The sequence below is a fragment of the Equus quagga genome, chromosome 15 (assembly GCF_021613505.1).
Source record: "Equus quagga isolate Etosha38 chromosome 15, UCLA_HA_Equagga_1.0, whole genome shotgun sequence".
NCBI lineage: Eukaryota > Metazoa > Chordata > Mammalia > Perissodactyla > Equidae > Equus > Equus quagga.
The window spans coordinates 69,100,531-69,126,361 of NC_060281.1; the positions used below are offsets into that span (position 1 = coordinate 69,100,531).

The window sequence follows — 25,831 nt, forward strand, 5'->3', positions numbered from 1 at the left end:
GCTCAGGACTGGGTTATGTAGGGCCATGGGGCTCCGAGCGCGGCCCCCAGAGCGGCAGGATCTGCATCCGGGGGGATGTGCCAGAAACACAGGTTCTCAGCCTGCTCCAGACCTGCGGAATCCGCCACTCCGGGCCTGGGGCCCCAATCCGTCCTCAAGCCTTCCAGGTCATTCTGAGCTCACTCCAGCCTGATCACCACGGGTGTAGACAGGCACACAGGCGTCCTCACACCAGAAATCTTTATGCCAAAAAGCCTGGGGATGACAAACAAATTCAGGATCACGTGCCTGGGCCGGAGTGAGGACAACGTGAGTGTTTGTTCGGCGGAGGAACGGGGCTCCCTTCCGGGGCAGATGGGGACACGTGGGGCCCGGCCTCGTGAGTCACACTCTTGTTCTGGCCGCGGGGGGTGGACTCATGAGTGTCCATTATGTTATGGAACAACAAATTAAAAAGTACAAAAGAAGTGAAGAAATAGACAAACCTATGAAGGAAGGACGGCCCGGCCTCCGCCAGCACAGGAGTGAGTCATGAGGCGACGACTGATCCGGCTTGCGCCCCTGAGGTCGCTGAGGCCCCGTGCGGCTGCTCCCATGGGCCCGAGTCTCTTTCTGGCATAACGAGCCCTGGCCTCTGCCACCTGGGGTCGCCCCTCTTCCTCCAGGCTCCCCCTGGCTCTGGAAGTGAGGAGGAGCTGCTACGACCCATCGAGTGGGTACTGTGCTGCGTCTGTCAGCGTGGGCACTCACGGCCACGGCGTCCGCGGCGTCCCATTTTACAGATGGGGACACTGAGTCTGGGAGGTTCGGTGACTTGCCAAGGTGTTCGGTGGCTCGGGACTGGAGTGCAACCTCAGTGCAGGGCTGGCTCTCGCTGGACCGTCCAGGCTGGGGCAGGGTCGCCCTGATCAGCGGGGCCAAGGCCTTGCTGGCATTTCCTCCCGCAAAAGCCAAGTTCAGATGTCCTGGTTTCTCCGTAAAGGCCCTAATCCTGACTGTCAGAGGCCTGATTGACTTGGGCTGTTGTTTCTCTTGAAGTCTCCAAAAGATGAGGTCACAAGGCCTAGAGAGGTGAAGACATTGCCCAAGATGCAGCAGAAGCAAGATTCAAACCCAGCTCACCTCCTCCAGAAAGCCCTCCATGCCTGCTACATCCCCTCCACCCCCACAGAACTCGGGGGCCTGGGGACACGTCCCCAGAGCCTGGCTGTCTTCTAATCCAGCTCACGCGGCGGTCAGCATCTCACCGGCAGAGCCCAGACCTCCCACTCTTCATGTCCCTTCTCTCCCCTCCCTGCCTGTCTGTCATCAGCGCAGGATGGGCACCCACGAGGCGCCCAGTAGGTCCTCCGGGTGTGCGTGGGCAGAGCGGGGGACAGCCCTGGGGCTCAGGCAGAGAATCCCCTCTGAGCACGTGCCCTTCCTCCCCCGCCTCCTTCGTCTAGGGCAGAGACACCCAGCCCTGCCAACTGCACTGACGCGGGAAGCGCCAGTTCCCTGAACAACAGATGGAAGGACAGCCAGCAGACGCCAGACACACTCAAGACGCCTCCAGCCTCTCCCAGTATTTTTATCATCCCCATTTTACAGATGAGGAAACAGAGGCACAGAGAGGTTGAGTGACTGGCCCAAGGTCACACAGCTACAAAGAGGAGGAGCCAGGACATAAATGCCTCCCCACCCGGGGCTGTATTTAGGGATCCACACAGGCCAGGAGGCCCGGCAGGCTGTTTTCGGTTTAGTCCTGTCGTTTCTCCCAGTCAGCCATCTGGGCCGGCAGCTCTCAGCACCCCCAGCCTGGCTGGCCGAGGAAGGTCACAGCGGCGGTGGCTCAGTGGGGCAGGGCGGGGGCGGTGCAGCGTCCTGGCAGCTGCGACAAAGAGAACAGATTGTGTTCCCTTCGCTTCCGCCTGCTGGGAGGCTGCCCGGAACCGCCGCGCTGGATGCCATCCTGGGGTGAGGGGGGGGCACGGGCAGGGGCGGGGCCTGCACAGCGGGGGGGCTCCTCCCCCAGCCCCCACCCCCTCCGGCTCACGGAGACCCAGGTCTCTTCCCAAACGGCGGTTTGCTCCCGGAGCAGCCTTGAGGCTCTGTCCGTCTGAGGCCTCCCACAGGGACCACGCACCCTCCTCTGGCAGCCGGACCCCAGACAGGGTTCCTGTCATTCATTCATTCATTCATTCATTCACCAACCCCCCATCTCCCCACCCATCTCCTTAATGACCCAAAATGTCGGGGTGCTGGCAGCCCGGCTTCTATGGAGAGTCATCTGTTTATTCCCCAGCTGTTTGTCAAGCACCTGTTCTGTGCGGGCCCGAAGGACCTGGCCATTCACCAGCTGTCTGTGGGGCACCTACTGTGTGTGACGCCCAGCAATACTGTCATTCGTTGATGCGTATTTGTGGAGCATCCCCGGGATTCATGGGTCATCAATATTTGGGGAGCGCCTCCTACGCGCTGGACGCCAGGCTGTGTTCCTCCCCTTCCCGAGCGTCGCTGGAGCACCTACTATGTGTCAGGCGCAGGGAGGCTGCGGTGAGCCAGACAGACACGGTCTCCGCCTCGGGCGTCTGATGGTCCAGCGAGGCGCAGACTGTCAGGCACCATTGGATACGGTGGCGTCCGTGGCTGTGCAGGTCCCCGGGCTCCTGGAGGGCAGGCCTGGGGCTCACGGCACGCAGGGTGGGAGCAGGAGCAGGAACCAGACTCGGGGCAGGACTGGAGTCGCGCTTCCATCAGGAACTAGGTTTGGCTTTGAGAAGCTGGCTTTCCCGCGAGGGTCTCTGTAGCTGTAGGCTGTGTCGCCGAGGTCAGCGAAGGGCCTGAGGCCGTCGGTGGGCTTCTGTGGGGCCCAGCAGTCACTTTTGATGGCTCGGTGTCTGTTCCTCCTCTTGGTAGTGGCCCCCTCGTCTTCTCAGGGGAAACGATTCTTTTTTCCTCTCAGCGTGCCTGGTTCAGGCGGGGCTGACGCCTCCCACCCCAGTCCTGGCTGACGGATCACCCCATCCCCTGACAGCAGCCACTGGTTAGGGGGTCACATGATCTAGGCAGGGTTCAATGAGACTCAGTGCTGGAACACCAAGGAGAGAACTTCTTTCTGCTGCAGTCGGCAAGTGGGGATGTGGGCCCCTGGCACCATCCTGCCTCATGAGGGGAGCCTCCCAAGGGATAGAACTGACTCAGAAGAAAGGGACAGAATGAGTCTTGATGGCGGCATCTGGAGCCCCTGGATCCAGCTAGGCCTGAAGCTTGTACAACTCCTGGACTTCTCAGTAATATGGGCCAATAAATTCTGCTTGTTCTTTCAGTCCCTTTGAACTGGGCTTTTATCACTTGGAACCAAGAGCCCTGACTCATAAATAGGCCTTTTCTCTCCCCTCATTTCATGAAACAAATCCCACTATGCCCCTCTGGAACAGGGAAAATTAATTCCCTCGCTTTCTAAAAAGCTAATGAGACATGGATGGTGGGAGAGGCCACAGGACCACTCCTTCCTGTGGTGCCTGAGGACATCCATTTTCCTGGGGTCCCAACCTCGCCTCGCTGCGCTGGAGCAGAAATCACTGAACCCCGGGGCCTGGGCTCTGGGCAGTTTCTGACGGATGGCGCTCAGCCCGGCGGGCGGTGGTGGGAGCCCCCGGCTGTCTGGTCTGGCCCGTCCTTCTGTGTGTCCTGCGGGCCGGGTTGGGAAGGGTGCTGTGTGTTCAAACCGCGGGACCCGGGGGCAGCTGACCTTCCTGCGAAGGGCCGAGCAGCCAGCGTTTGAGGTTTGGGGGCCATAAGGTCTCCGTTGCATATTCTTCTTTGTTTTGTTTTTTACAACCTTTTAAAAGTTCAAAAAGGCCTTCTTGGTTCACAGGCTGCACAGAATCCGGCCAGGCTGTCGTCTGCCCGCTCCTGGGTCGATCGTGGTCGTGGGGACTGACCGGCCCTGTTCTTTGTCTTTCCCTTATTTTTGTCTTTCCCCCCCTCCCTCTTTTCCTTCTCTTTTTCTTTCTTTCTTTTTTGAGACAAACCCCTCACTCCCCTAAACCTAGGAAATTCTAACATCTTGGTGTCACAGCCCATATTGACAAGTCGCCCTGTCTCCGTGGCCTGCCGTTTCTCCCCACGGCCCTTATCACAATGGTGACTCTAGATTTATTTCTTCCATGATTTCGGGGTTTCTGCCTCCTCATTCTAGAACATAAGCTCCATGAAGAAGGAAAGCCCTGGAGGCCCGGGGTCTGGGGTCCCTGGCAACCCGAGACTGACTCCAGTGACTGCGGGGTTGGGCGAGCACGTGTGGTGAACTTGAAGCGCAGAGAGGCTGGGCTCTGAGCTGTGTGAGCAGAGCTGGGTGAGCGGTTGGCTGCCGGCGTCCTCTCTGAACAGGCAAACCCAATCCATGATCCTGAATCACAGACTCAGAGAGGAGTGAGCTCCCCATCCCTGGGGGTGTGTAAGCAGAAGCCGGCTACCTGCCAGGGCCAGCTTACAGGTGTAATTCCTGGCCCCAAAGGCAGGTGTCTCCCCTGCCAGAGGACGCCCCAGCTCCCTGGCCTGCTGAAGAACCCCTGGCTACAATTCTCCAAGATCCAGATTTGGCTTCTGTGGGATCAGAGAGCTGCCAGGAGTCACACTGCCGTCTTACACTCATCCAGCAGAATCAGAGACACGAGGGTTTGGAAGTTCTCTCTGAGCCCAGCTCTCCGGGGAACCCAGTAGCCTGGACTTCCAACCCCGAGCCATCGCCGGGCCTCCTGTGACAGGACCCTCCCCCTGCTCACACCCCCGCCCGCGCCAGGGAGAGCCAGAGCCCCTCGGGGGGCAGGGCCAGGCAGGCCTCAGTCTCCCCTGGGTGTGGGGAGCCTGCCCGGGGGGGGTCAAGGGCGCTCCCCTCCCCTGTCCGGGGCTTCTGGCTGTTTCCTTCTGACAGGGGCTGCCAGGCCTTCGAGCTCATTTGCTATTCCTGACGTCCCCCCTCAGGCTCTCTGGGGCAGTGTGACCTCAGTCACTGACTCGCAGATGTGTTTTGAGACCCCCATCCCTTATCTGAGCCCCCGTCAAGAGGATATCCCCATCTCACAAAGGAGAAACCGAGGCACAGGAGGTGACATGCCCTCGGTCACATGGTTGCATATCCATTTATTTACGTATCTATGCATCCGTGCGGCGAGGGTGCGGGGTCAGAGGCAGCCCGGCCTCGCGGGCACAGGGTCTGATGGGCTGGGGGCACAGCAGGGCACTTGCTGCCATCCAGGGCTGCAGGAAGTCTGCCCTGAGGACCCGAAGTCGTAGGCTTGCGACAGCTCAGGGGGTGCACGAGTTGATTAAGTCCCAGTTGATTAAATTAAACAAAAAGTGACATTTCTACTCAGTCTTTGAGCATCAGTGGGAGATGGTAGCCAAAGGTAAGACAGCATGGGGAACAGTGTTGTAGGAAGAAGGAACAGCACGTGCACAAACCCGCAGTATTGCTGCATCCCCATGCGTGAAGACCTGAGCAAGGGGCTCAGCACGGAGGTGGCGGAGCTGAGCCCTGCCCCTCGGGGTTCATGGAGGATGACCCAGACCCCTTAACAGGAGCCGGGAGCCGGGAGAGGAAGAGGCGGGGCCCCGGGGGAGGGGTGAGAAGGGAGGGAAGGGACCACCGTTTCTCAGGTGCCCGTGGGCACGGAAAGCGCAGGGACCCTGCTGATTAAAACAATGGCTCAGTTCTGGGGACTGGGACACCCAGGTCTTCCCCAGAGGGGTCTCCTCCCTTGGCTCCTCTCCTTGCTCCATGGAAACCCCTGCGGCCGTGGAGAGGGGAGCAGAGGACCCGCCGGGCGCCTCCTGACCAGAGGTGACTCAGGACTTCGAGGACGGAGCGCCACAGCCGCCAGCCACCCAGGGGCGATCGGGGAGGCGCTGGCTCAGGCGGCGGGCGGCCAGCTGCCCTCGAGGGCCAGGCCTTCTCCGAGCCCTCTGTCTGGGTCACTCTCTGAGGAAGCTGCCACCTCTAGGGAGGAAATGACCGGCCTGCCATTCACCTCTGGAAAATTCCACTGAGGCTTCTCTCTGCCTCTTGTTTTCGTGATGGCCGCTGAGGGGGCGGCGGGCGGGAGGGCGTCTCTTCGATTGTTCGATCAGCAAATTGTTATTCAGTCAACAAACATGCGTTCAGCACTTCCTGTGTGCCAGGCCCTGTGCTAGGTCTGACGACACCACATTAGATAAGGTATTGTCCCTGCTTTCAGAGAATTTCAGCCTCACGTGAGAGAGACATGCAGGCTGGTAATTACTCATCGTGACCTTCTTACGGGTTGAGAGTTGTCTCGGTCAGGCTCTCTGTTTGCAAGCGATAAAACAAACGAAACCCTCAAACTTGCTTAGACAAGAAAAGGTAATGTAATAGTCACTGTGCCACTGAAAAGTGACGTGCACAGCTTCAGGTACAGCTTGATTCAGGGGCTCGAAACGTTCACCAGGATTTACTTTCTCTCCATCTCTGCACCCTGCTTCCAACGGTTGTGATTTCTGTGTGGGCTGAATAATGCCCTCCCCACAAAGATGCCCACGTCCTAATGCCAGGGAACCTGTGGACATGCGACCTTACACGGCAAAAGGGGCTTTGCAGGTGTGACTCAGTGAAGGACCCTGAGATGGGCAGATGACCCCGGATTATCACAGGGTGACGTGGTCACCAGGGTCCTTATCAGGCAGGAGAGTCCGAGTCAGAGAGACGCGGCCGCAGGAGCAGACACTGGCGCGGCGCCGCTGGAGGGGCCGCGAGCCCGGGATGGGGCGGCCCGGGAGGCCGGGACAGGCAAGCCGGGTCCTGACTCACCTCCCCGGGTTCCCGTCCGGCGGGAAGATGCGCCGCTCGCTACCTCCGCGGGCGACCCCGTGCCCCCTCGGACCGGTCCAGCCCGGCTCCCGTCCCGCCTCCGGGGCAATCACGTGGCTAGCAGGGCTCTGATTGGCCAGGCTCGGCCACAGGCTCCGCCCACGAGGGGTGGGGCCCAGGGGAGCATCCCCGCCCGAGTCTGGGCCGGCGGAGGTCGCCGAGGGTCGTGCCCCATCGACAAGGGGTGAGTGCGGGGTGGCGGCAGACAGCGCCTTCTCCACGGCGGAGGAGAGGGCGCTCGGGGTATTGGAGACCTGGGGTTCAGTCCCCATTTCCTTTCGCATGAGCTGGGTGACCTCGGGTAGGTGGTGCAGCCTCTCTGGCCCTCTGTCTCCTCATCTGTAAAATGGGGCTGACGGCCATGGCCTTCGACTTCCTCTAAGCCAGGGCCAGCCCTGAGCGACAGGCCGGCTGCTCGGTCACCGTCACACCTGCCCCAGGGTCCAGGCTGGGGGGTGGCTGGAGCTCGGCTGTCCCTCGGGTGTGTCCCTTGGGTTGCTTTATGGGGGCGTTGAACAGAGCCTCATTCGGTGACCCAGACTCCGAAGGGATGGGACTTCTGGGCGAGCCCTCCGCAGTCCGCTGGCAGCTCCAGCCATGCCGGGTCCCCGGCTGCTGGCCTGTCTGGTCTGCACACTGCCCTTGCTGGTGGGCACCGGCCACTGGCGTCTGTCGGGGCTGCCTGTCAGGGGAGGTGGGACTTGGCTGTTTGATGAGAAGTGAGGGGCCTCTCCAGGGCCAGCTTCCCTCTGGTTTGACTCAGAGCCAGTGCCGAGGGTCGTGTGACCTGTCGATCAGGACTTACTGGCTGCAAATGACAAAAGTCAAACCAAATGGGTTCGAATCCCAGCTCTGCCACTTCCTAGCTGTGTGAGCCTGGGCAAGTCACTTAACCTTTCTGAACAGAGCTTCCTAATCTGTGAGATGGAGGTAACCTTCTGCGGGAGCTGGATTTGTTTCCATTTACAGGCTGCAGCCTCTAGGAATTCCCTGTGGACCCCGCCCTGCCCAGTAAATGGATTTTCTATTACATGCAACTGGATCTAACCCTATCTGCACCCTTCTCTGGCCTTTTACCCTCTGGTTCCAGGAAGCAGTGCCTACTGGCCGCCTCCCAGACCCCTCCTGAGGCTCCGCCGTGAGTCTGGCCTTCCCCTGGCCGGTCCCTGCTCCCTGTCTGTCGCCCCTGCTGGCTCCCTCGAGGGCGTCTGCTGCGGGGGGTGAAGGGCTAGCAGTCGCTCTGGAATGAGCTGGGGAGGATTCCCGGTCAGACTGGACACCATCCTGGGACCTGTGCGCCCCCTGGGACCAGGCTCTGTGGGGTGGAGCGTCCACACCGGCCAGGCCTCTGCCACAAGCTTTGTCCTCTGCGGCTGGCGGAGTCCCCGAATGGTCCCCGACCTGCCTCCCCCGTGTGCGCGCTCGTGCGAGTGTGACGGGTGGGACAGGCGCTCCCGATGAGGCTACGCAATAGTCACGGATGTGCCGGTGGTGCCACCCCCGCGGCACATGACATGGGGGTCTGCAGCAGGGACAGAGAGGGACCCGCGGGCTCCGAGGGGGGCAGCGGCTGTGAGCTGAGAGCCAGCCTGCTGACCGGCAGCAGGACAGCAGGCCGCTGTCCCACCGATTCTGCCACGGCCCGAGGTGCTTAGGAGACCCGAACCGGCCCAGCAGGCAGCCGCTGACCCTGGATTTCCACTGGAGACCCCAGAGTGGGACCCGCCTGCACGGGCAGCCCATGCGGGAAGCATGTGGTGAGCGGCCCTGGAAGCTCAGCCCCCACCAAGACCCGAGAGGGTCCCGGTCAGGAGGAGGGAGGAGGAATGGCCCCTTGGCTGGGAGGGCCTCTGAACTCTGACCCGTGAGTCTGCCTTAGGTACCGGTCTCGTCCCCCTGTCTAACGTGTGCTCCCTCCAGGGCTCCTGCCTTCTCCTTCTGGAGAAATCTATAGAGAGAGGATGGAAGGTCAGCCTTTGCTTCGCACATCGTTAGCATTCAATTTGGCCATGAGAAACAGAAAACCCATTACGAGCTGATTAAAGGGAAGAGCCTTTTCTCCTACTCCAGGAAGTCTGGAGGCAGGTGAGGGCTGCTGTCCCCAGGGGCCCAGGCTCCTCCTGTCATTTTGCTCCACCATTCTTATCCTGCGTCTAAGTTTGTCTCATGGTTACAGGATGGCTGCCATAGCTCCAGTCATCATGTCCACATGTACGCAGGAAGGAGGGGAAAGGGGAAGGGCAGAGGCAACAGGCGAGTGGAGAAATAAACGGTAATATGTCTGTACAATGAAATGGTGCCCCGCATTAAATAAGAGCGAGCTGCTGACACACACGATGAGAGGGTACAGCTCGACGTCATTTTGCTGAATGAACGAAGCTGTATGGTTTCATTTCTGTGATGTTCTGGAAAAGGCAGCACATCGGTGGCCGGTGGGGACCAGGGTGGGAAGGCTGACTGTGGAGGCGCACGGGAATCCTGGGGGCCATGAGGCTGTGCTGCACTTTGGTTGTGGCGCTGGATGGCAAACCCTGTGATCGTGACACTGGGGACCGTTCACTAGAAAGGTCAGGGTCTCGGGTGGAGGGCGGGGAGCTGGAGCCCGTGCGCTGCATCTGCCTGTTTCCGAGGGGTCAATCCTCCCACCTCGGGAGATTTCAAGCGGCTGGCAGCTTGGTGACCGCTCACAGAATCCCCGGAAATTGGTGGCAGGCAGCTGAGCCCCGCAGGGGACGGCGCCTCCCCAAGCCCGGCTTCAGGAAGCCCGCTCTCCATGGAGCCCGGCCGGAGGCCCTGCACATCCCCACCGACCAAAGGGAGGCTGGACTCGAGGTTCTGCCGCCTGGAAAAAATCCGACTTCCGATACCGCGTCCAGCCCCCAGGGCCAACGTCGGCTTCTTTGGTGCGCCACCTGCCGCCAGGATTTCCCGGAAAAAGTGGGACTGCTCTAAGGAAGCCGCAGAGCCCTCTTGGCCTGACTGGATCGAACATCCAAGTCCCTAGAGCCGAGCACACTCGGGCCCTTGGGTCACACTCACCACGACCCCGAGCGCACACGCGACTCCACCCGCCCAGACTTTCCTCTTGTTCCTTGAATCTACTCTGTTCACTCCTACTTCAGGGCCTTGCTCTCATCGCACTTTCTCCCTGCAACCAGCTGCCCCAGGCCCTTTGCACAGCCGCTTCTTCCAGCTTTTCAGCTCGGATGTCAGTTCACAGCCAGGCCTCCTCCAGCCTCGGAGGCAGAGGAAGCCCAGGCGTCCGGGACGTCTCTTTCTCCCGGCACGGAGCGTCGTTGTCTGAAATCGTCCGTTTGCTTGGTTTGTTGTCCATTATGTATCTTTCCTCAGAAGACTGTGAGCTGGTGAGTGGGGCTGGGGTGGGGCTCCCGCCATTTTCTTGGAGACTCAGAGAAGCAGCAGGCGCGGCGGGTCCTTGGTGGGTCTCAGGCACACGCAGCCCCCGCCTCACACCCGCTGCGCCCGCCCCCGCGCAGACCGGCACCCGGAGCGTGCACAACGCAGACAGACCCTCCTGCGCACTGGCTGTGCCCCTCGGCGAGGAGCTGGAGGAGCTGCCCTTCCTTAGGGGCTGCATCCCGGAGTCGCCCAGAAGTTTCCCACAGGAAGTGGAGACAAAGAGCTTCGAAGGAGAGGGAGGGAGGGAGGGAGCTGGGTGGGCGCGGGCTGGGCGGGGAGGGTGGGGCTGCCGGCTCCCCCAGAGTCCCCCTGGGGCGGGAGCGGGGAGGGCCTGGGGCGGCTCACCAGCTCATCCCTCCTCCCAGCTGTGCCTCCCGGGGCCTCCAGGGACGTCTGAGAACCAGGCCTTGGTGTTTGAGATGAGGCCACCTGGGCCGCCCCTCGGTCTTCTGTGTCACCTCAGGCAGGTTCAGGCCGCCTGACATTCCTCAGATGGCGGCCAGCTGAGTTACGCGGTGACCTGGGAGCTGGGCGGCCCGGGGGCCCTCGCCGCAGCTGTTCCCTCCTTTCCCTTTCCAGCAGAGCTGGGTTGCATTTGGGGACTGAGCCCTCTGTCCGGGGGGCTAGTCAGACTGGTCTCAGGCAGTCCCGTTTCCTGTCGATCTGGGGTGGGCAGGAGGCCCAGCTCCAGCCGGTGGCCTGTGGGGGGAGCTCTGCAGGGGCAGCTTCCTCCTTCATTAAGGAACGGAGGTCCTCCTGCTGCCCCACCCTGCCTCCCTGCTTGGCTCACTGTTGTGTGCCAGAGTCTTGCTGGAGCCACAGCAACCCTTTTATCACTATGAGACAAAACATGGCTGACCCCTCGAGGATGGTGGAGCAGCAAGCCGGTCAGCTCCTGGGTTTGTGATCATGGAGCCCAAATCATCCCAAAACTACTGCTCTCCAGACTTCTTCTTACAGGAGATAATTAAACCCTCACAGCTGTTCCTTGCAGCCAAGTATCCCCACTCATTCCCAGGCCTTTGCAGGTCGACTCCCCCCCCCCGCCCCCCAGGCCTCTCTTCCTTGCCTCCTCCCTGCTCAGCTACGTTGTTCTTACTCGTCATGCAGAGCTCAGCTCAAATGCCACTGCCTCCAAGGAGCCTGCCTGGATTCCCTCCCGAGAGGGAGAGAGGCCTCCTGCTCTTCCAGCCTCACAGACCTTTGAAGCCCCTGCAGTTCAGCAGCTGATGAGGGTCGGTCTCAGACGCAGCCCCCACACCCCCGGCCTGTGTGTGTTCTCACTCGAGTCCGGGCCTGGGGCTTCGTGAGGGCCCAGCAGGTGCTTGTGGAACATGTGAGCGAATATTCTGGTCCCAGGAGGTCTCATGAGCCACAATCACGCTCGGCCCAGTGGGACGAGCGCCGCTTGGAAGGCTGAGGGCTTCAGGGGGGCTGCGGACGCGGAGGCCGACGGGGCGTGAGGGCGCCGCCGCTCAGGACGCAGTGTGGGGTCCTTGCGAGCCTGGCCGTCCACCCTCCCACGACTCGGCAGCCCGCTCCCGGGCGTCTGCCCCGCTGGGTGGAGCCGCGTCCACACGCACCTGTCCACGGACGTCACGGTCACTCCCCGTCAGAGCCCCAGACTGGGCCTAACCCGGCGGGCCGTCCACGGGCGAGTGGACGTGGGGTGGGGGGCTTCTCAACGGGGACCGTGCAGCGAGGACGAGGAGTGAGCTACTGCGACACAACAACACCGATGACCCTCGGCGTAAGTGCCGCGTAAAGAAGCCGGACACGCAGAGGGCAAACCGGGCTGCGAGTGGACTGGGGCGGGGACCGCGGGCACCGCTACCAGCGAGGGGACCGTCACACTCGGAGTGGAGGCCCGAGTCCTGACCGTGTCCCACGACGTCCTCCCAGCCTGCGGTGCTCTGGGCCCCGTGTCTTGGCCTTAATGCGCCCACCGTGGGCGTCTGTCCTCAGGGCCAGGATCCCCGCCCGGGAGGGACAGCAGCTGCTGGCAGGGCGCGGCGGCTGACTCAGTTCCTGCGCTGGGAGGGGACCTGTCCCGGGTCGTGTGTGCCAGGCGCCCTCCCTGCCCGCCCCCGCCTGGTCGGAAATGGTTTGCATCACTGTCCCCGAGGCCTGGGGGCATCTCAAGTTCAGCTCCTCTGGCAGGAAGTCAGCCTGTGCCTTGTTCTCCCCAAGAGACGCGCGAATCAATGTGGCATCGTTCCCGGGGAGCCGCCCTCCCCTCCCGGCGTCCGGAGCAGGAGCCCCAGGTCCTGGGTGGCGGGAGGGGGTGGCACGGCCTCTGGGAGGAGGGCTTGTGCATAGTGACTCTTTTCTCTTTGAAAAAAACCTTTAAAAGATTGTGGTAAAATATACGTAACTTAAAATTTACCGTCTTCTTGTGTGCAGTTGGGGGCATTAAGTGCATTCACATTCTTGTGCTGCCATCGCCACCATCAGGCTCCAGAACTTTCCATCTTCCCCAACGGGGCCGGCTTTGCAGACTTGGGGAAGGGCGGGGGCGCCCGGGCAGAAGGCAGGTGTCCCGGCCGGATGGGACTGTCCTGTCGGCATCTCCCTGGGAGCAGGAGGGCAGGAAACGTGGGCAGTCCTGAGGGCGACACCAGGAGGGCAGGCGCCGGGCTGTGTGCACGCCGTGGGCAGGCGGGGGGATCCGGGCGGGAGAGGAGGAGCTGTTCCCACCGGCCTGGGGGGGAATGGAGAGTTCCAGAAGCCCAGCAGGAGAGGACGGTTCAGCGGCCGCCTTGGGAGAGGTGCCATGGACATAGGGGTGCATGTATCTTTACGCATTCGTGTTTTCACGTTCTTTGGATCAATACCCACTAGTGGGATGGCTGGCTCTATGGTAGTTCTATTCTTAATTTTTTGAGGAATCTCCATACCGTTTTCTGTAGTGGCTGCACCAGTTTGCACTCCCCCCAGCAGCCTATGAGAATTCCCTTCTCTCTGCATCCTCTCCAACACTTCTTGTTTCCTGCCTTGTTAATTATAGCCATTCTGACGGGCGGGAGGTGGTATCTCCTTGTGGTTTTGATTTGCGTTTCCCTGATAGTGAGTGGTATCGGGCATCTTATTTACTTATTTATTTATATGAGGTGACACTGGTTTATGACATTATATAAATTTCAGGTGCTCGTCATTATATTTCACCTGGTAGTGAACATGACATAGTGACAGAAATCGAAATATAATGACGTGCACCTGAAATTTATATAATGTTATAAACCAATGCGACCTCGATACAAAAATAAAAATAAAAGTGCAACCTGAAAGAAAATGAAAAGACAGTGAGCCTGGGGACCAGACCCGGGGAGCCCTTGACCTCACTCTCCCGCCTCCCGCAGGGCCCGGCGGCCGGTCCGTCAGGAAGGCGAGAGCGGCTGTGGCGTGGATGTGGGTCAGCCTCCCGGGCGGCGAGCCTGGGGCAGGAAGGAGGGGCGACGGGGAAGCAGAAGACGGCGGCCACGGCGAGGCTTCATTTCTGAGTGTGGTGACACCATGTCTGTGTTCACAGCACCTGCGCCTCCTCCCTCTGACCACGGCCTAATGGTCGTCAGCGGACCCAGCCGTCCATTCTCAGTCCAAAGATGGCGCCAGGGACGGTGACCCAGGTCCAGGCCAGCCCGCGTGCTGCACTCCCCTGACCTCTGTGATTGGTTCAGGACGGCCAAGCAGGGCTGATCCTGGAAGCTTGGCTTCAGGGCCCTGAAGGTGCGTCTCTTTCCTGTTGGACCTGGACCTGCAGGATGTGGCGTAAGACTCCTGGCAGCCATCTTGCCACCATGCGGCATCTGTGAATGAAGCCAGCACGGAGGGAAGGACGGGCCAGAGATGGGGAGAGAGAGAAACTCAGGCCTGATGGCATTATTAAGACCCTGGATCCAGCTATGCCTGCAGCTGAATCTATTCCTGGAATTTTAGTTACTCAGCCAATACATTCCTTTTTGCTTAAGCCGATTTGATTTGCACTGGCTTGCAAGAAAGATTCCTGACATTATCAGTTTTTCTTTTTTCTTTTCATTTTAAGCAAACTACAGCTCTGGTTCTGGCATCCTCAGGGATTGTTTTTTTTAAGTTTAGCAAGAATGCTGAGCAAGCAGCAGATGTGGAGAGCACCGAGCCATCTCCTGCCTCCGGGCTTCGGGTCAGCATTGTCTCAGCCCAGAGCCGGGCAGCGGGCCTGGAAAGGGCAGGGCCTGTGGTCAAGCTGGATGTGACACAGTGAAGGCGAGACCCAGTCCCTTCTGGCCTGGCCTCAGGTGCCCTGGGGACGAGGCGGGGAGCCTGGTGGCTGGAACGCGGGCTCTGGGTCGGAAGGGACTCTCACCAGCTGTGTGGGCTGCGTGACCCGCCATGCCTCGGTTCCTGCCTTTGCAGAATGGGCTCCCATGGGAAAGAGGAGGGAAGGCGGCCGGCTCTTGGGGAGGCCCGGGGAGGCCGTGGACGCCAGGGCTCGGGGGACGCCGAGGGGCATGTCATTCCATAGGCCCCGGGGCCCAGGCGGCTGGGCCTCACCCTGTCCTAGGATTTTAAGGAAGATGATAAAATCTATGTGCATTTGTAGATCTTAAAAGAGAAAGCAGATGGTTGGAATTTCACCCGGGGGACATGGTCAGCAGACAAACATCAGTTCGGCCCCCTCACCCGCCCTATCCTTCTTCTAGTAACTTCTTGATATTAACCAGCCCCTTAACATCTACCCAAAGCCTCGTTCAGTTGCTTGCTGGGTTTAAGAGGTTGTGCGGGGCAGTGATGGTCCAGGCTTTGGTGCTCCCCAGCCTGGGTTTGACGCCCAGACTTGACTTTGGGCGAGATGCTAGAACAAGCGTTAGTGTCCTCCCCTGGAAAATGGGTGACTTTACCAGCCCTGCAACGTCATGATGTGCATCAGAGCAGTGTTCCCTAAAGGCACTGAATGGTTTCTCTCCATGCAGGACTTATCAGTGCCTTTAATATGCCCACGTGCTTCTCTGAGGAGAGAGGAGAACATGCAGTTTTCCAATCCCTTTCTCAAAGACATCTTCCTGCTCCAGTGAGCGTGCCACAAGGCATCCTGGGTGAGCGAAGGTGACCATGAAGGCACCTGGGGATGGGGTCTGATGCAGTGATTCCGTCAGCTCGCTGACCTCGCCCCCCAGCTGCGTTTCCGAGGGAACGGCTGTCTGTCTGGCTGGAAAGAAGCGGATGAGTGGACGGATTAACAGAGCGTGTGAAAGCACCGTGACAAAAATGAAATTCCAGCACCAAGGGAGGGACTCAGAGCCCAGGGGATCGAGTCACCGGGTTAAACAGAAGAGGCGCCTGCAGGTCCTTGACGTTCTTCCAGAAGAACAACTCGAAACAAGGAAATAGAGGGTCTGTGCCCACGTCAGCGGAGGCAGCAAGGTGAGGCGCGTGCACCCACATGACGCGAGTGTTTGCTCTCTGTGCCGCTCGCGCTGCTTCTCTCACGGTCGCCGTGTCCTGAGTCTGACGTGGCGCAGTGGTGCCTCCCCGAGGCTGCGAGGAGGTGTGGGCGGGGGCGTGGTCTCACCTGGAGGCCCGACTGGGGAGGGTCTGTCTGCAAGCTCACGGGGTGGTTGGCGGATTCAGGTCCTTGTGGGCTGTCAAGTGGGGTCACCAACTGCTGGGGGCTGAATGGGTCCCCCCCAAAATTTGTGTCTTGATGTCTGAACCCTCGGTATCTCAGGATGTGACTATATTTGGAGACGGGGTCTTTGAAGAGGTAACTGGGTTAAATGAGGTCACTCGGGCAGCCCTAAGGCAGTAGGACTGGCGTCCTTTTCAGAGGAGATGAGGACACAGACACGCACAGAGGGACGACCGTGCGAGGACACGGGGAGAGAGCACGAGTCTATCGTCGGAGCCCCCGTCCGTGGTGCTTGTCACGGCCCCGAGCAGACGAGCCCAGCAGCATCCTGTCCGCGGGAGGACAGGCCTCCCAGCTTCAGAGCCAGGACCGTCCCCGGCGAACCGGGGGCTTCCTGCGCGCAGCCCGAGAAAGCTGGGCCGACAGGAAAGAGCCGCTGCCCCGGCCCCCGGACTGCGGGCTTCGGGTGCTCGCTGAGCGCCAGCCAGGGGCCACCGCCGGTCTCAGGGGTCGCTGGCTGCGTCCGCCCTCAGCTCTGCCTCCCACCGGGTCACTCACCTCCTCAGAGCCCGCAAGAGGGAATCGCCCCACGAGACGGGCGTGATCCTGTCCCTCTGCTGCTGGCGAGAAGCAGCCGCAGGGGCCGCCACACTCCAGGGGAGGGAGCGCTCGGCGTGGAGGCCGGGGTGGCATCCCAGGGCCCCGAGAGTCTGCCCGGCGCCCTCAGGGCCCGGATTCGCTTACAACTCCCAGGACCTTTGGAGTGAGGACAGCGGCCAGCTCTCTGCGGCGCCCGCTGTGTGCGGCGCATCACCCGAGGGCTCTCCACGAGTGACTCCTTTCGTCCTGTAGCCGCCAGGAGAGCCCAGGGCTCGGCGCCGTGACAAACACCCCCTCCCAGCTTCACAACCACAGCAGTCTGCTTCTCGTCCGTCGGGGTCGGCACAGACAGAGCGGTCATCCCCGGCAGACAGTGGACGCACTGGACTGTGGTGCACGCACACTGGCTCCTAAAGGGACATGTACAACTTCGTTGGCGTTTCATCGATGGAAGCAAGTCACTGACCACGCCTAAATTTAAAAGGTGGAAATGAAACCTTTTCGTGTGCTGGGGCAGAGAACCAGGAAGCCAGCAAATGGCTCAGGGAGCGTCGCCAGTGCCTGTCACACAGCTGTCATGAGGAGGTACCATCATGATCCACATTTTTCAGATGAGACAACCGAGGCTCAGAGAGGTTAGGTAACTTGCTCAAGGACAAACAGCTTTTAAGTAGCAAAGCAAAGAAATCCTCCGATGTTTTCAAGAAAAATTTCACATTTCTGAGTCACGCCAGGCCTGTGGACGGCCTCCTCTGGGACACACGCACGCACACACGTGCACACACGCCACCCCAGTGCACCGCGGGGCAGTGGTTTGGAGCCTGCGGGCTGTGAGGGCCCCTGCGCCCTCCCCGTGTTCCTTCTGCAGCTCAGCTGGCATCGCGGTGATTTCCTGTTACTTTGTAATAATTTACGGCGAGTCTAATGTGCCCTCCGCTGCGTCAGCTCATCCACGTCTCCTCCTATTGTCTGAGTCTCATTCCGGAGACGTCCTCCCAAGGCCCTGGTCCCACAGCTCTGTGATTTACGGCGCCCGCCTCCCGCCGACCCAGTTGGAGGCTCCCGCGCTCAGGAGAGCAGGGGCGGGGGGAAGCTCTGGTCCGTTTGTTTTATCTCCAGAGGAGAGCAAACCCGGGGAGCAGAGACTTCCAGAAGCTCAAAGCAGACAGTGTGTTACACTTTCTGCAGCCGTGTCTTCAGAGACATGCCTGGCGGGGCCACAGACGTTCACGGCACCCCCAGCCGACCGCGTTACGGCGACCTCAGACTTGCTTCCCGCTGCCTCCCATCTCTGAGCGCTAATGTCGTCTTCCGGCCGCTGGGCTCGCATCCTCAGCTCATCCCTGGCTCCTCTTTTCTCTCAGGCCCCACATCCAAGTCATCAGGAATTCCTGTTGTTTTATAGATCTGACCACTTCCGTCACCTCCATGGCCCCCACTGGATCCCAGCCGCCATCGTTGCTCGCTTGGATGGTTGCAGTAGCCACCTTCTGGATCTCCCGGCCTCCACCCTGGCCCTGTCGAGCCTATTCCCCACACGGCAGCCAGAGGGCTCCTGTTAAGACCCCAGTCAAGCAGGCCGCTCCTCTGTTCAAAAGCCCCCGTGCCTCCCACCTTCCTCGGAGCAAAAGCCAAAGTTGCCACTGTGGCCTCGAAGCCCCACCCCTCTGGGCCCCCTTCCCTTTCCGCCCGCATTTCCCATGATGGACGCCCTCCCCCGCTGCTTGGATGCCAACCCCCACAGGACAGGGGTGCCTTCCATCCTGCTCACAGCTGTATCCCTCGTGCCTGGCGCGCAGTAGGTCCTCACTAAACCTTTGCTGAATGCGTGCATGTGAGTGTGAGTTAGGCGCCTCCTGGGGGGCCTCTGGGGCCACAGCAGAAAGCGGGCCTTTGATGGAGGCAGCCAGTCCCGCAGTGCTGCCAGCCCACGGGAGCGGGGCCTCTGGTTTAGAGTGCTGATCCCAGCGGACGGTCATGTGCTCGGTGCTGGGGTCCTGCACGCCCCGTGAGGTCCCGCAGGGCAGGGACCTGGCTGTTTTCCAGTTGTGTCTCCGGCACTTGCTGCGGTGCGGCCTGCTGCTGGCAGGTGCTCAGCCGGTGTCTGGGGGACGTGTGGCCAAGTGGCCCACGCTCGATGTCTAATAAACAGTGGTGACTTTGAGCGCCGGCCTTGCTGGCACAGCACGCGGGCGCTGAGGCCTCCACCCTCTCGGTCGCAGCTCCCAGCTCATCCCTGGGGTGGAGTATAGGGACCTCACTCGATTTTGCCATCCTTTGGCTCCCCCACCATCGCCACCGGGGAGCGGGCTGCGCTGCCGCTGGTCCGAGGGAGGACGGGGAGGGTCCATGCGGTCTGGAGCCGCGGGCACGGGCGAACCCAGCGCTGGTGGCCCCCGCGCAGCTCTTGTGGCTGTGACGAGGCTCATAGCAGGCGTTCAATAAATGCTTGTTGAACATTTGAACGTGCAGCCAGAGGCCAACAAGGCGGCCGAGAAAGCACCCAGCGCGTGTCTGGCACACAGTGGGTGCTCAGTGCCGCCTGTCCCCTCTCCCCACTTCTTCCTCTCGACAGCAGGGGTCACAGAGCCCCGGCTTGGGAACATCCTGGCGACCTCCACACTTGTCCCACTGGACTCTTAGCACAGGACACCCCGAGTCCTCCAGCGCCCCTACAGCTGCCTTCAGTCCAGCAAGCCTGCCTGTCTTCCCCCCCGGTCCGGGTCCGGCCAAGACTCTGTCCCCGAGGGGAAGGACCCAGGTCTCAGGAAGCCCCTCCACAGCCCCAGGGGGGCTGCCGTTCTCCTCGGGAAAGAAACTGGCACCTTCTCTTCACCCGACAGCTCCTGCTGTTTCCTGTAAACACTCAGACCCCCTCCCTCCGCCCGCCCTTCACGGGCAGCATCCCTGTCGCCAGTCCTTTCAGGAGATCCAGGCAGTGCCGTCTGGGGACCCTGTCTTTCCTGTTTGCACAGTGGGATCACTTTGGCGAAGAGGCGGGATTAGACCTGGCGCTGTGCGCATCTCTGAGCCACTGCTGCCTGCCCTCTGCCCCCAGAACCGGGATCCCCGTGCCCACCCCGGCCGGCACCAGTGGAGCCCCTCGGGGTGCAAGCTGCGGGATTTCATGAGACACGGCTCACTGGTGGCTCACTGGTGGCTCGCTGGTGGCTCATTTGCTCGGTGAGCTGGGCCCCTGTCTCAGGGCCATTGGCTCTCAAACCCGACTTCCCACAGCTTCTGAGGGACTTCTGGTGGCCTGGGGACGGGCCGCCACCCCAGCTCTCCGCTCACCCGGCCAGGCCACACCTGCCAAGTCTGGAGAGAGGGACAGGGAGGCCCAGGGCGCTGCACCTGGCCCGGCACAGTCTTGGTCCAGGGGCAGCACTTCCCTGCGCCTCGGTCCCTTCTCTCTGAGTCAGGAGATCTCAACTGCCTGATGCCCGTGGCTCACGTTCAGGATTCGCCCCCCGGCGAGGCCGTCCCGTGTCACCTGATTTTAAAACTGCCGCCCTCCTGACTTCGGTCACGGTCCCCAGAAGCAGAGCCTGAGGGAGGGGCTCTTGTCGGAGTGATTTCTGGGGGGAGGGCAGAGAGGCAGGACGAGCGGGGGCAGGAGACCCGCCCCAGAGCCTCCGTTCGTCTTCATACACGCACCAGGCAAAACAGCAGTGCGGGCACGTTCCTGTCTTGTATGACCCCACAGAGCCCCATTTTTGCTGTATGTTTATCTTCTTCAGTGAGGGGTCTGTTTAGGCCTCTTACCCATTTTTAAAATGGGGTTGTTCATGTTCTTATTGTATTCTGCATCCTGGTCCTTTATCAGATGTGTGCTTTGCAGGTGTCTTCTCCCAGCCTGTGGCTTGTCTTCTCACACTTTTTTTTTTTCCTGAGGAAGATTGGCCCTGAGCTAACATCTGTTGCCAGTCTTCCTCTCTCTCTTTTTTCTCGCTAAAGCCCCAGCACATGGTTGTGTATCCTAGTTTCTCTGTGAGGCGCAGCTGGGTGTCTGGTTAGCAGAGGTCGCCTGCCTTGTGCAGAGACAGATGGGAGACCTCAGTCATCATTAAGCTTTATTGACCAGCACGATTGGAATTTCCTACAAACGTCAACAGCCAAGTCTTAGTGCAGAAAGTTCAAAACAGTGAGAAGAGCGAACTGGGTGTGGCCGTGGGGAGCAGCAGGAGTCAAGGACGGAGAGCGTGGAGGGGCTCGGCTGCAGTCCAGGAGCCTGAGACCTTCTTTAAGTATCTGAGCACACAGGCCCTCCAGTCACCCCACAAATAGAAATCGAAGACCTCCCGTGGGCTGTGAGTGATTCAGAAGGTCCCTACATCAGGCAGTCCCTGTCCTTAATCAGACACCTACTGTGCACTCCACATGGCTCAGGCCCCCTCCAGGCCGGGACGTTTCTGTCCTCACCCTCTCAGAGCCTGCGGCACTGCGTCAGGCCGGCTGGGCGGACCACGGCGCGGCAGCCACACTGGGCTCCAGGTGCCCCCGTCAGAGCCCAGTGGGAGACAGACGCGGCTCCAGGTGTTTCAAGCAAAGGAAGTCGGGGCCGGCGTTGGCCGCACAGTAGGTGGAAGAGCTGACGACCAAGAGTCAGCTGCGCGGTCAGCAGCCGCAGGAAGCCACGGCTGTCGCTGGACGAGAGGGCCAAACGCAGAAGGCGGTGGTGCCAGAGCCAGGGCCCCAGGTCACCCAGGGGGACTAGGGCCCAGCAGCCTAGGCAGGAGGTGGAGGGGCAGCCACTGCTGGAGAAAACCACCAAGGAGAAAGCGGGGAGACGCCCGGGAGCCCCTTCCTCCCGCCCTCTGCTCCAGCCGCGCCTCCCGTTGGCTGATCCCGGGTCCGAGCCTGCTGATTGGCAGCCCAGCAAATAAGGGCCAGCAGGCAGGGACCTCGCACAGGAGGGAGCAACCTGGCTGGGCGCCGCTTCGTGCAGGATGGCCCCCCACCTCCCTCGTGGGTGACTTAAGAGGCTTTTAAGGATTCCTTTGATGATGATTTTTCAGCTTACTGATTCACTTAGAACCTAATCCACAATAAAGATTCTCCACTGGATTGAAAGTCTGGCTTGTTACGTGTGCCCCTCTCAGGCCAAATGTCGGCTGGTCTCGCATCACAGTCCCTTCTCAAGGTGCCTTGGGAAACGGCCAGCTGTCCTCCTCCCAGGGGAGGCCTGCAGGGCCCTGGCCCAGTGCTTGATCCCTACCTCCCCTGTGACAGCTCTGTGACCTTGGCCAGGTTTCTCACCCTCTCTGAGCTGCAGCTGTAGATGGGGTAACAATACCACCTCCTGGGCTGGTGTGAGGATCACGTGCGTGAGTCTGAGCCGGGCGCTTCGCCGGCCTGGCACACAGTCAGCACTCAGTGCCCACGTGCTTGTTCCTCTTTCCTGAGCCCCTGGCTGGGAGGGGCGCCACGCACCTTCCGCAGTTGCCGGGCACGTGATCCGGGCCTGCAGCTTTAAGAACGGGGTCCTGGCATTCACTGAAGCCACCCTCACGACGTGGACAAGGGGCTTAACCTCCTGCAGAGAAGTGGCATGTGGAAGATGCTTCTGGCAACACAGGCGCAGGTGGGCAGCGGAACGCAGCCGCGGGACATGGCAGGGCGGACGCACAGCTCCTGAGCCGGGAGACACGCGCCACGGGGCTGCTGCTCGGAATTCGTCTTCACTGTCACAGGGTGTGAGCGTAAGCGTCTGGGACGCTGGGGTGTGACCGACCTCCAGGGGAGAGTGGGCCCCTGGGGGAGCGGGTGGAGCCTGTTCCCGGCCAGCAGGGCGCCCGGTGGGACCAGGATAGTTTTCGCCGGCACACAGTTCAGCCTTTTCTTTCTCTTTGAATAGTCGCACATTTATTGTACCGTGTAAATACTATGGTGACGAGGAAAACAAAATAGCATACATGTCTTTGGGCAACGTTGGTGGAAAAAATCTCCCCAAAGACATGCACGCTCCCGTCGGGGCCCGAGTCCTCCACAAACCGTTGTGAAGTGACGGCTTAACTGCGTGAGCGACTATTCGGGGAACGTGTCTGACTAGTTGGACTGAGAAGGTGGTTTTAGCGGCGCTGCCCACTGCTTATGGGGACGTTTGTGGAGCAGAGGGGTTCAACACCGTCGGGGTGAGCTTCGCCGCTGGCGGCTGGATGGGGGAGGGGAGAGGATGCGGCTGCGCTGGTGGGAGGCGGAGGCCTCAGGGGGTCTGCAGCCTTTTCCTGCTGTCACAAGAGAGATCGGAAGCAAATTTGGCAAAATGTTACTGTTTCATCGGAGTGGCTGGGTGTCTACAATCTGTTACCTTATTAACTTTACCCTCCGTGTGTTTGAAATGATTTGCAATTTAAAAGATGTGGAGAAGTGGGTTTGGAACGGGAAGATGTAGTAACTGCAGGAGTCTGGTTTGCTGTTTGGAATCATTGTCCCCAAGATGGGGAACACTTGACATGTCAGAAGGATTTGAGTTATGTTGTGTCTACACACGAGTTCAAAACATACAAGCATGGCGGGGGGTCCCTCTGTCACCCCAGCACTACTCCTGTGATCAGCACTAAGGCCTTGGTAACACCCTCAAAAAAGATCCTTTCCTCTTAACCACAGCAAGGCCACTTGGAGGCTAACGTACATCACTTGGAAGCCTGTGAGTGTGCAGACCTTTTACTGACATTGTAAGTTAGGCAAACATTCGACAGAGAACCCCAGTAGTGGGGGTTTAAACAAGATAGAGCTTTACTTCCCACAGAAAAACAAAATCAGGAGGGAGTAGTGGCTTCCATCTCATAGTCTAAGAGGGCTGCTGTAGCTCCAGGCATCACATCTGAATTCCAGCCAGCAGAAAGGAGGAAGGCCAGAAGATGACCATTCCTCCTTCCTTTTAGGATGCTTTGCAGACATCACACACAGCACTTCCACTCACATCTTGGTGGCCGGCACTGAGTGGTTTGGCCACACCTAGCTGCAAGGGAGTCTGGAAATTGTCATCTTTATTCCTGCCACTGTGGGCCCAGCTAAAAGGCAGGGATTCTATTACTAAGGAAGCAGGGCCATTGGATATTGGGGAACAAGTAGAGCCATCTCTGGCACAGTGCTGCAGGGGTGGGAGGCCAGTCCCACTGTCTGCTCTACCCCAGAGCTCAGGTGGGGCCCAGAGGCTGTGGCCATGAGGTCTCATCAGAGCAACTCCGCCATGCCCACCACACGGTTCTTTGCCAGGACTGGGGCCGTATTTGGAAGGATTTGTGGAGTGAAAAAGTGTGTCCTTGCAGAGACTGTGGAGTGGGGTGAATGTCTCCCACTTGGAGCCCAGCTGCTGGGTGCCAGCCATGCACCCTGGCAGACCGCCAACCCTCTCAAAGTGGTGGCCTCGCTGTAAAGTGGGCTGGACGTTATACCAGCCCTGGGAGGTCGTCCAGGGTTAGAACTGTGCTCAGCACATAGTCAGCCCTCAATGAATGCAAGGCAGGGCATGCAGAACTCCCACTGGAGATTCGAGCAGTGGCAGGACCACCGCGCACCCACCACTGTCACAGGAATTGGCACGTGGGATGTTCGTGACCGGAAACGAACTAACTAACTAACTTCTCTCCCTCCTCTCTCTCTCTAACTTTTCTTTTGGAATACATATACACACACATAACCTGCATCTGTTTTATGTAATATTAAAAGTGCAGCTTGATGCCTTTTCTCAGGTGTAAATACCCAGGTAACTACTACTGAGTTGAAGATAGAGAATGTTCCCAGGGCCGGCGCGGTGGCATAGTGGTTAAGTTTGCACTCCACTTTGGTGGCCCAGGGTTCACGGGTTCGGATCCCAGGTGTGCACTTAGCACCGCCCATCAAGCCCTGCTGTGGTGGCGTCCCACATAAAACAGAGGAAGGTCAACACAGATGTTAGCTCAGTGACAATCCTCCTCAAGCAAAAAAGGAAAAAAAAAGATACAGAGCATTTCAAGACCCCAAAAGGATCCTTTGTGTCCCCTCCCTGTTAGCTGCACCCCCACCCTGCTGAGATAACCACTCTTCTCTCTCTCTCTGTAGACTGGTTTTGTTCTAGAATTTCATGTAAATGGGGTTGTCCAGAACATGCTTTCTTGTTTAGCTCTTCCACTCAACACAGTGTCTGTGAGATCGTCGACGTTGTGTGTATCCACGGCTTGTCCTTTTTCATTGCTATATAATACTCCACAATAGACCACAATTCGCTTAACCTTCCAGATGGTGGTGGATTTGGGGGTTGTCTCCTGGATTTGGCGATTGTGAATCAAGCTGCGATAAGCATTCTTGTTTACACCATTGGGTGGACATGGCAGCAGAGCGTTTCTTCTTAGTAAATTTATTTCAACAAAACTAACTGAGCCAGTTTAGGAAAGAGTCGAGTAACTCAGCCTGGGGGTGGGGGGGGCGTGTTGGTAGACGGAGGGAGATGTGCGTAGACGCCTGAGGTGCGATGAGCCCCGAGGTGGGGCTCGAGGGGGCGCTGCTTCCTGCTGCCACCCCCAGCGCCAGGCTCTCCACGCCCAGAGCTCACGGCTTACTCTGCCCCTGCCAGCCTGGCATGAGGCCCTCTGTGCCCCTGGCTGGTCACCCTGCACCTTTGGGGACAGGACAGTGGGCAACTCGGACGAGTCACAAGGCACAGACCTTCAGTAGCCGGAAAGTTCCACCCAGCGAGCCTGGCTCGTTGCTCTGAACAGGCTTCGCTCTGCATCTGGGGTTTTGCTCAGCGCCTGGGCCCGTGGAGCACATTCAAGGATCTTCCAATATAAACAATAAAACTTTGTGTATCCTGCATAAAAGTAATAGGTACTCATTATACTTAAAAGAAGAGAGAAAATTACAAAGGGAAAATGTGAAAAATTTACTGAGAATGCCACTGCCCAAAGACAACTGTGCTGACATCTGGGGACTTTCCCTCTAGACGCCCGTCTGTGCGTAGCTGCTGGTTTTCTTTGCAGCCTGGTTATTATCACACCACACGTATTATTTGACTTCGCCATTTAGCGTTGTAACATGAGTCCTCCTGGTTCATCATAAACCTGGTTTTGAGTGAGTGCACGCTGCTCCCCCAGCATCGACTGAGAGAGTCCTCAGTCTGTTGGGGTCTCCTCCCCTCCCCACCCCAGCAGACCCTCACTTGAGCAAGTAGATATTTCTTTGCCTCAGGCGAGGGATGGGGCAGGGATAGCCTGCAAGTCGCTTCCTGGCTTTTGTTTTTCAAAAGCCTCAAGCTTTGGGAGCCCTGAGGACAGAGGTCTCCAAAGTAGGGTGTGCTGGGGCGCACAGGAGGGTGCGTGGGGATGCTCAGGAGGATGCAGGAGGGTGCGTGG

General features: G+C 59.6%; 1 protein-coding gene and 1 long non-coding RNA gene across 3 annotated transcripts in view; one reads left to right on the forward strand and one right to left on the reverse strand.

Annotated features, from left to right (window-relative positions):
- Nucleotides 1-113: 113 nt before the first annotated feature.
- LOC124226352 (uncharacterized) lies at nucleotides 114-7,155 on the reverse strand. Of its 2 annotated transcripts, XM_046639509.1 has the most exons (3): nucleotides 6,812-7,155; nucleotides 486-1,063; nucleotides 114-255 (listed from the first exon to the last, which is right to left on the reverse strand). In XM_046639509.1, exons 1-3 carry the CDS (start codon nucleotides 7,153-7,155, stop codon nucleotides 242-244), a joined length of 936 nt encoding a protein of 311 aa, XP_046495465.1. In that variant the 3' UTR covers nucleotides 114-241. The 2 variants fall into 2 exon arrangements, with proteins under 2 accessions (XP_046495465.1, XP_046495464.1); XM_046639508.1 differs by lacking the exon at nucleotides 114-255 and having other exon boundaries at nucleotides 430-1,063.
- Nucleotides 7,156-21,869: 14,714 nt separating this feature from the next.
- The window catches only part of LOC124226355 (uncharacterized), a 44,070-nt gene continuing 40,108 nt past the window's right edge, over nucleotides 21,870-25,831 (forward strand). The window contains exon 1 of the long non-coding RNA XR_006885283.1: nucleotides 21,870-22,198. This is a non-coding gene — a long non-coding RNA (uncharacterized LOC124226355). The remainder of the gene's footprint in view (nucleotides 22,199-25,831) is intronic.

Bases quoted from the DNA above. Each gene is read 5' to 3' on its own strand.
- LOC124226352 (XM_046639508.1), bottom strand. From the start codon at position 7,155: ATGCGAAAGGAAATGGGGACTGAACCCCAGGTCTCCAATACCCCGAGC. The intron at 1,064-6,811 runs GTGAGTCAGGAC...TCACCTCTCTAG, and splicing joins CCGGACGGGAACCCGGGGAG to GCCTTGTGACCTCATCTTTT.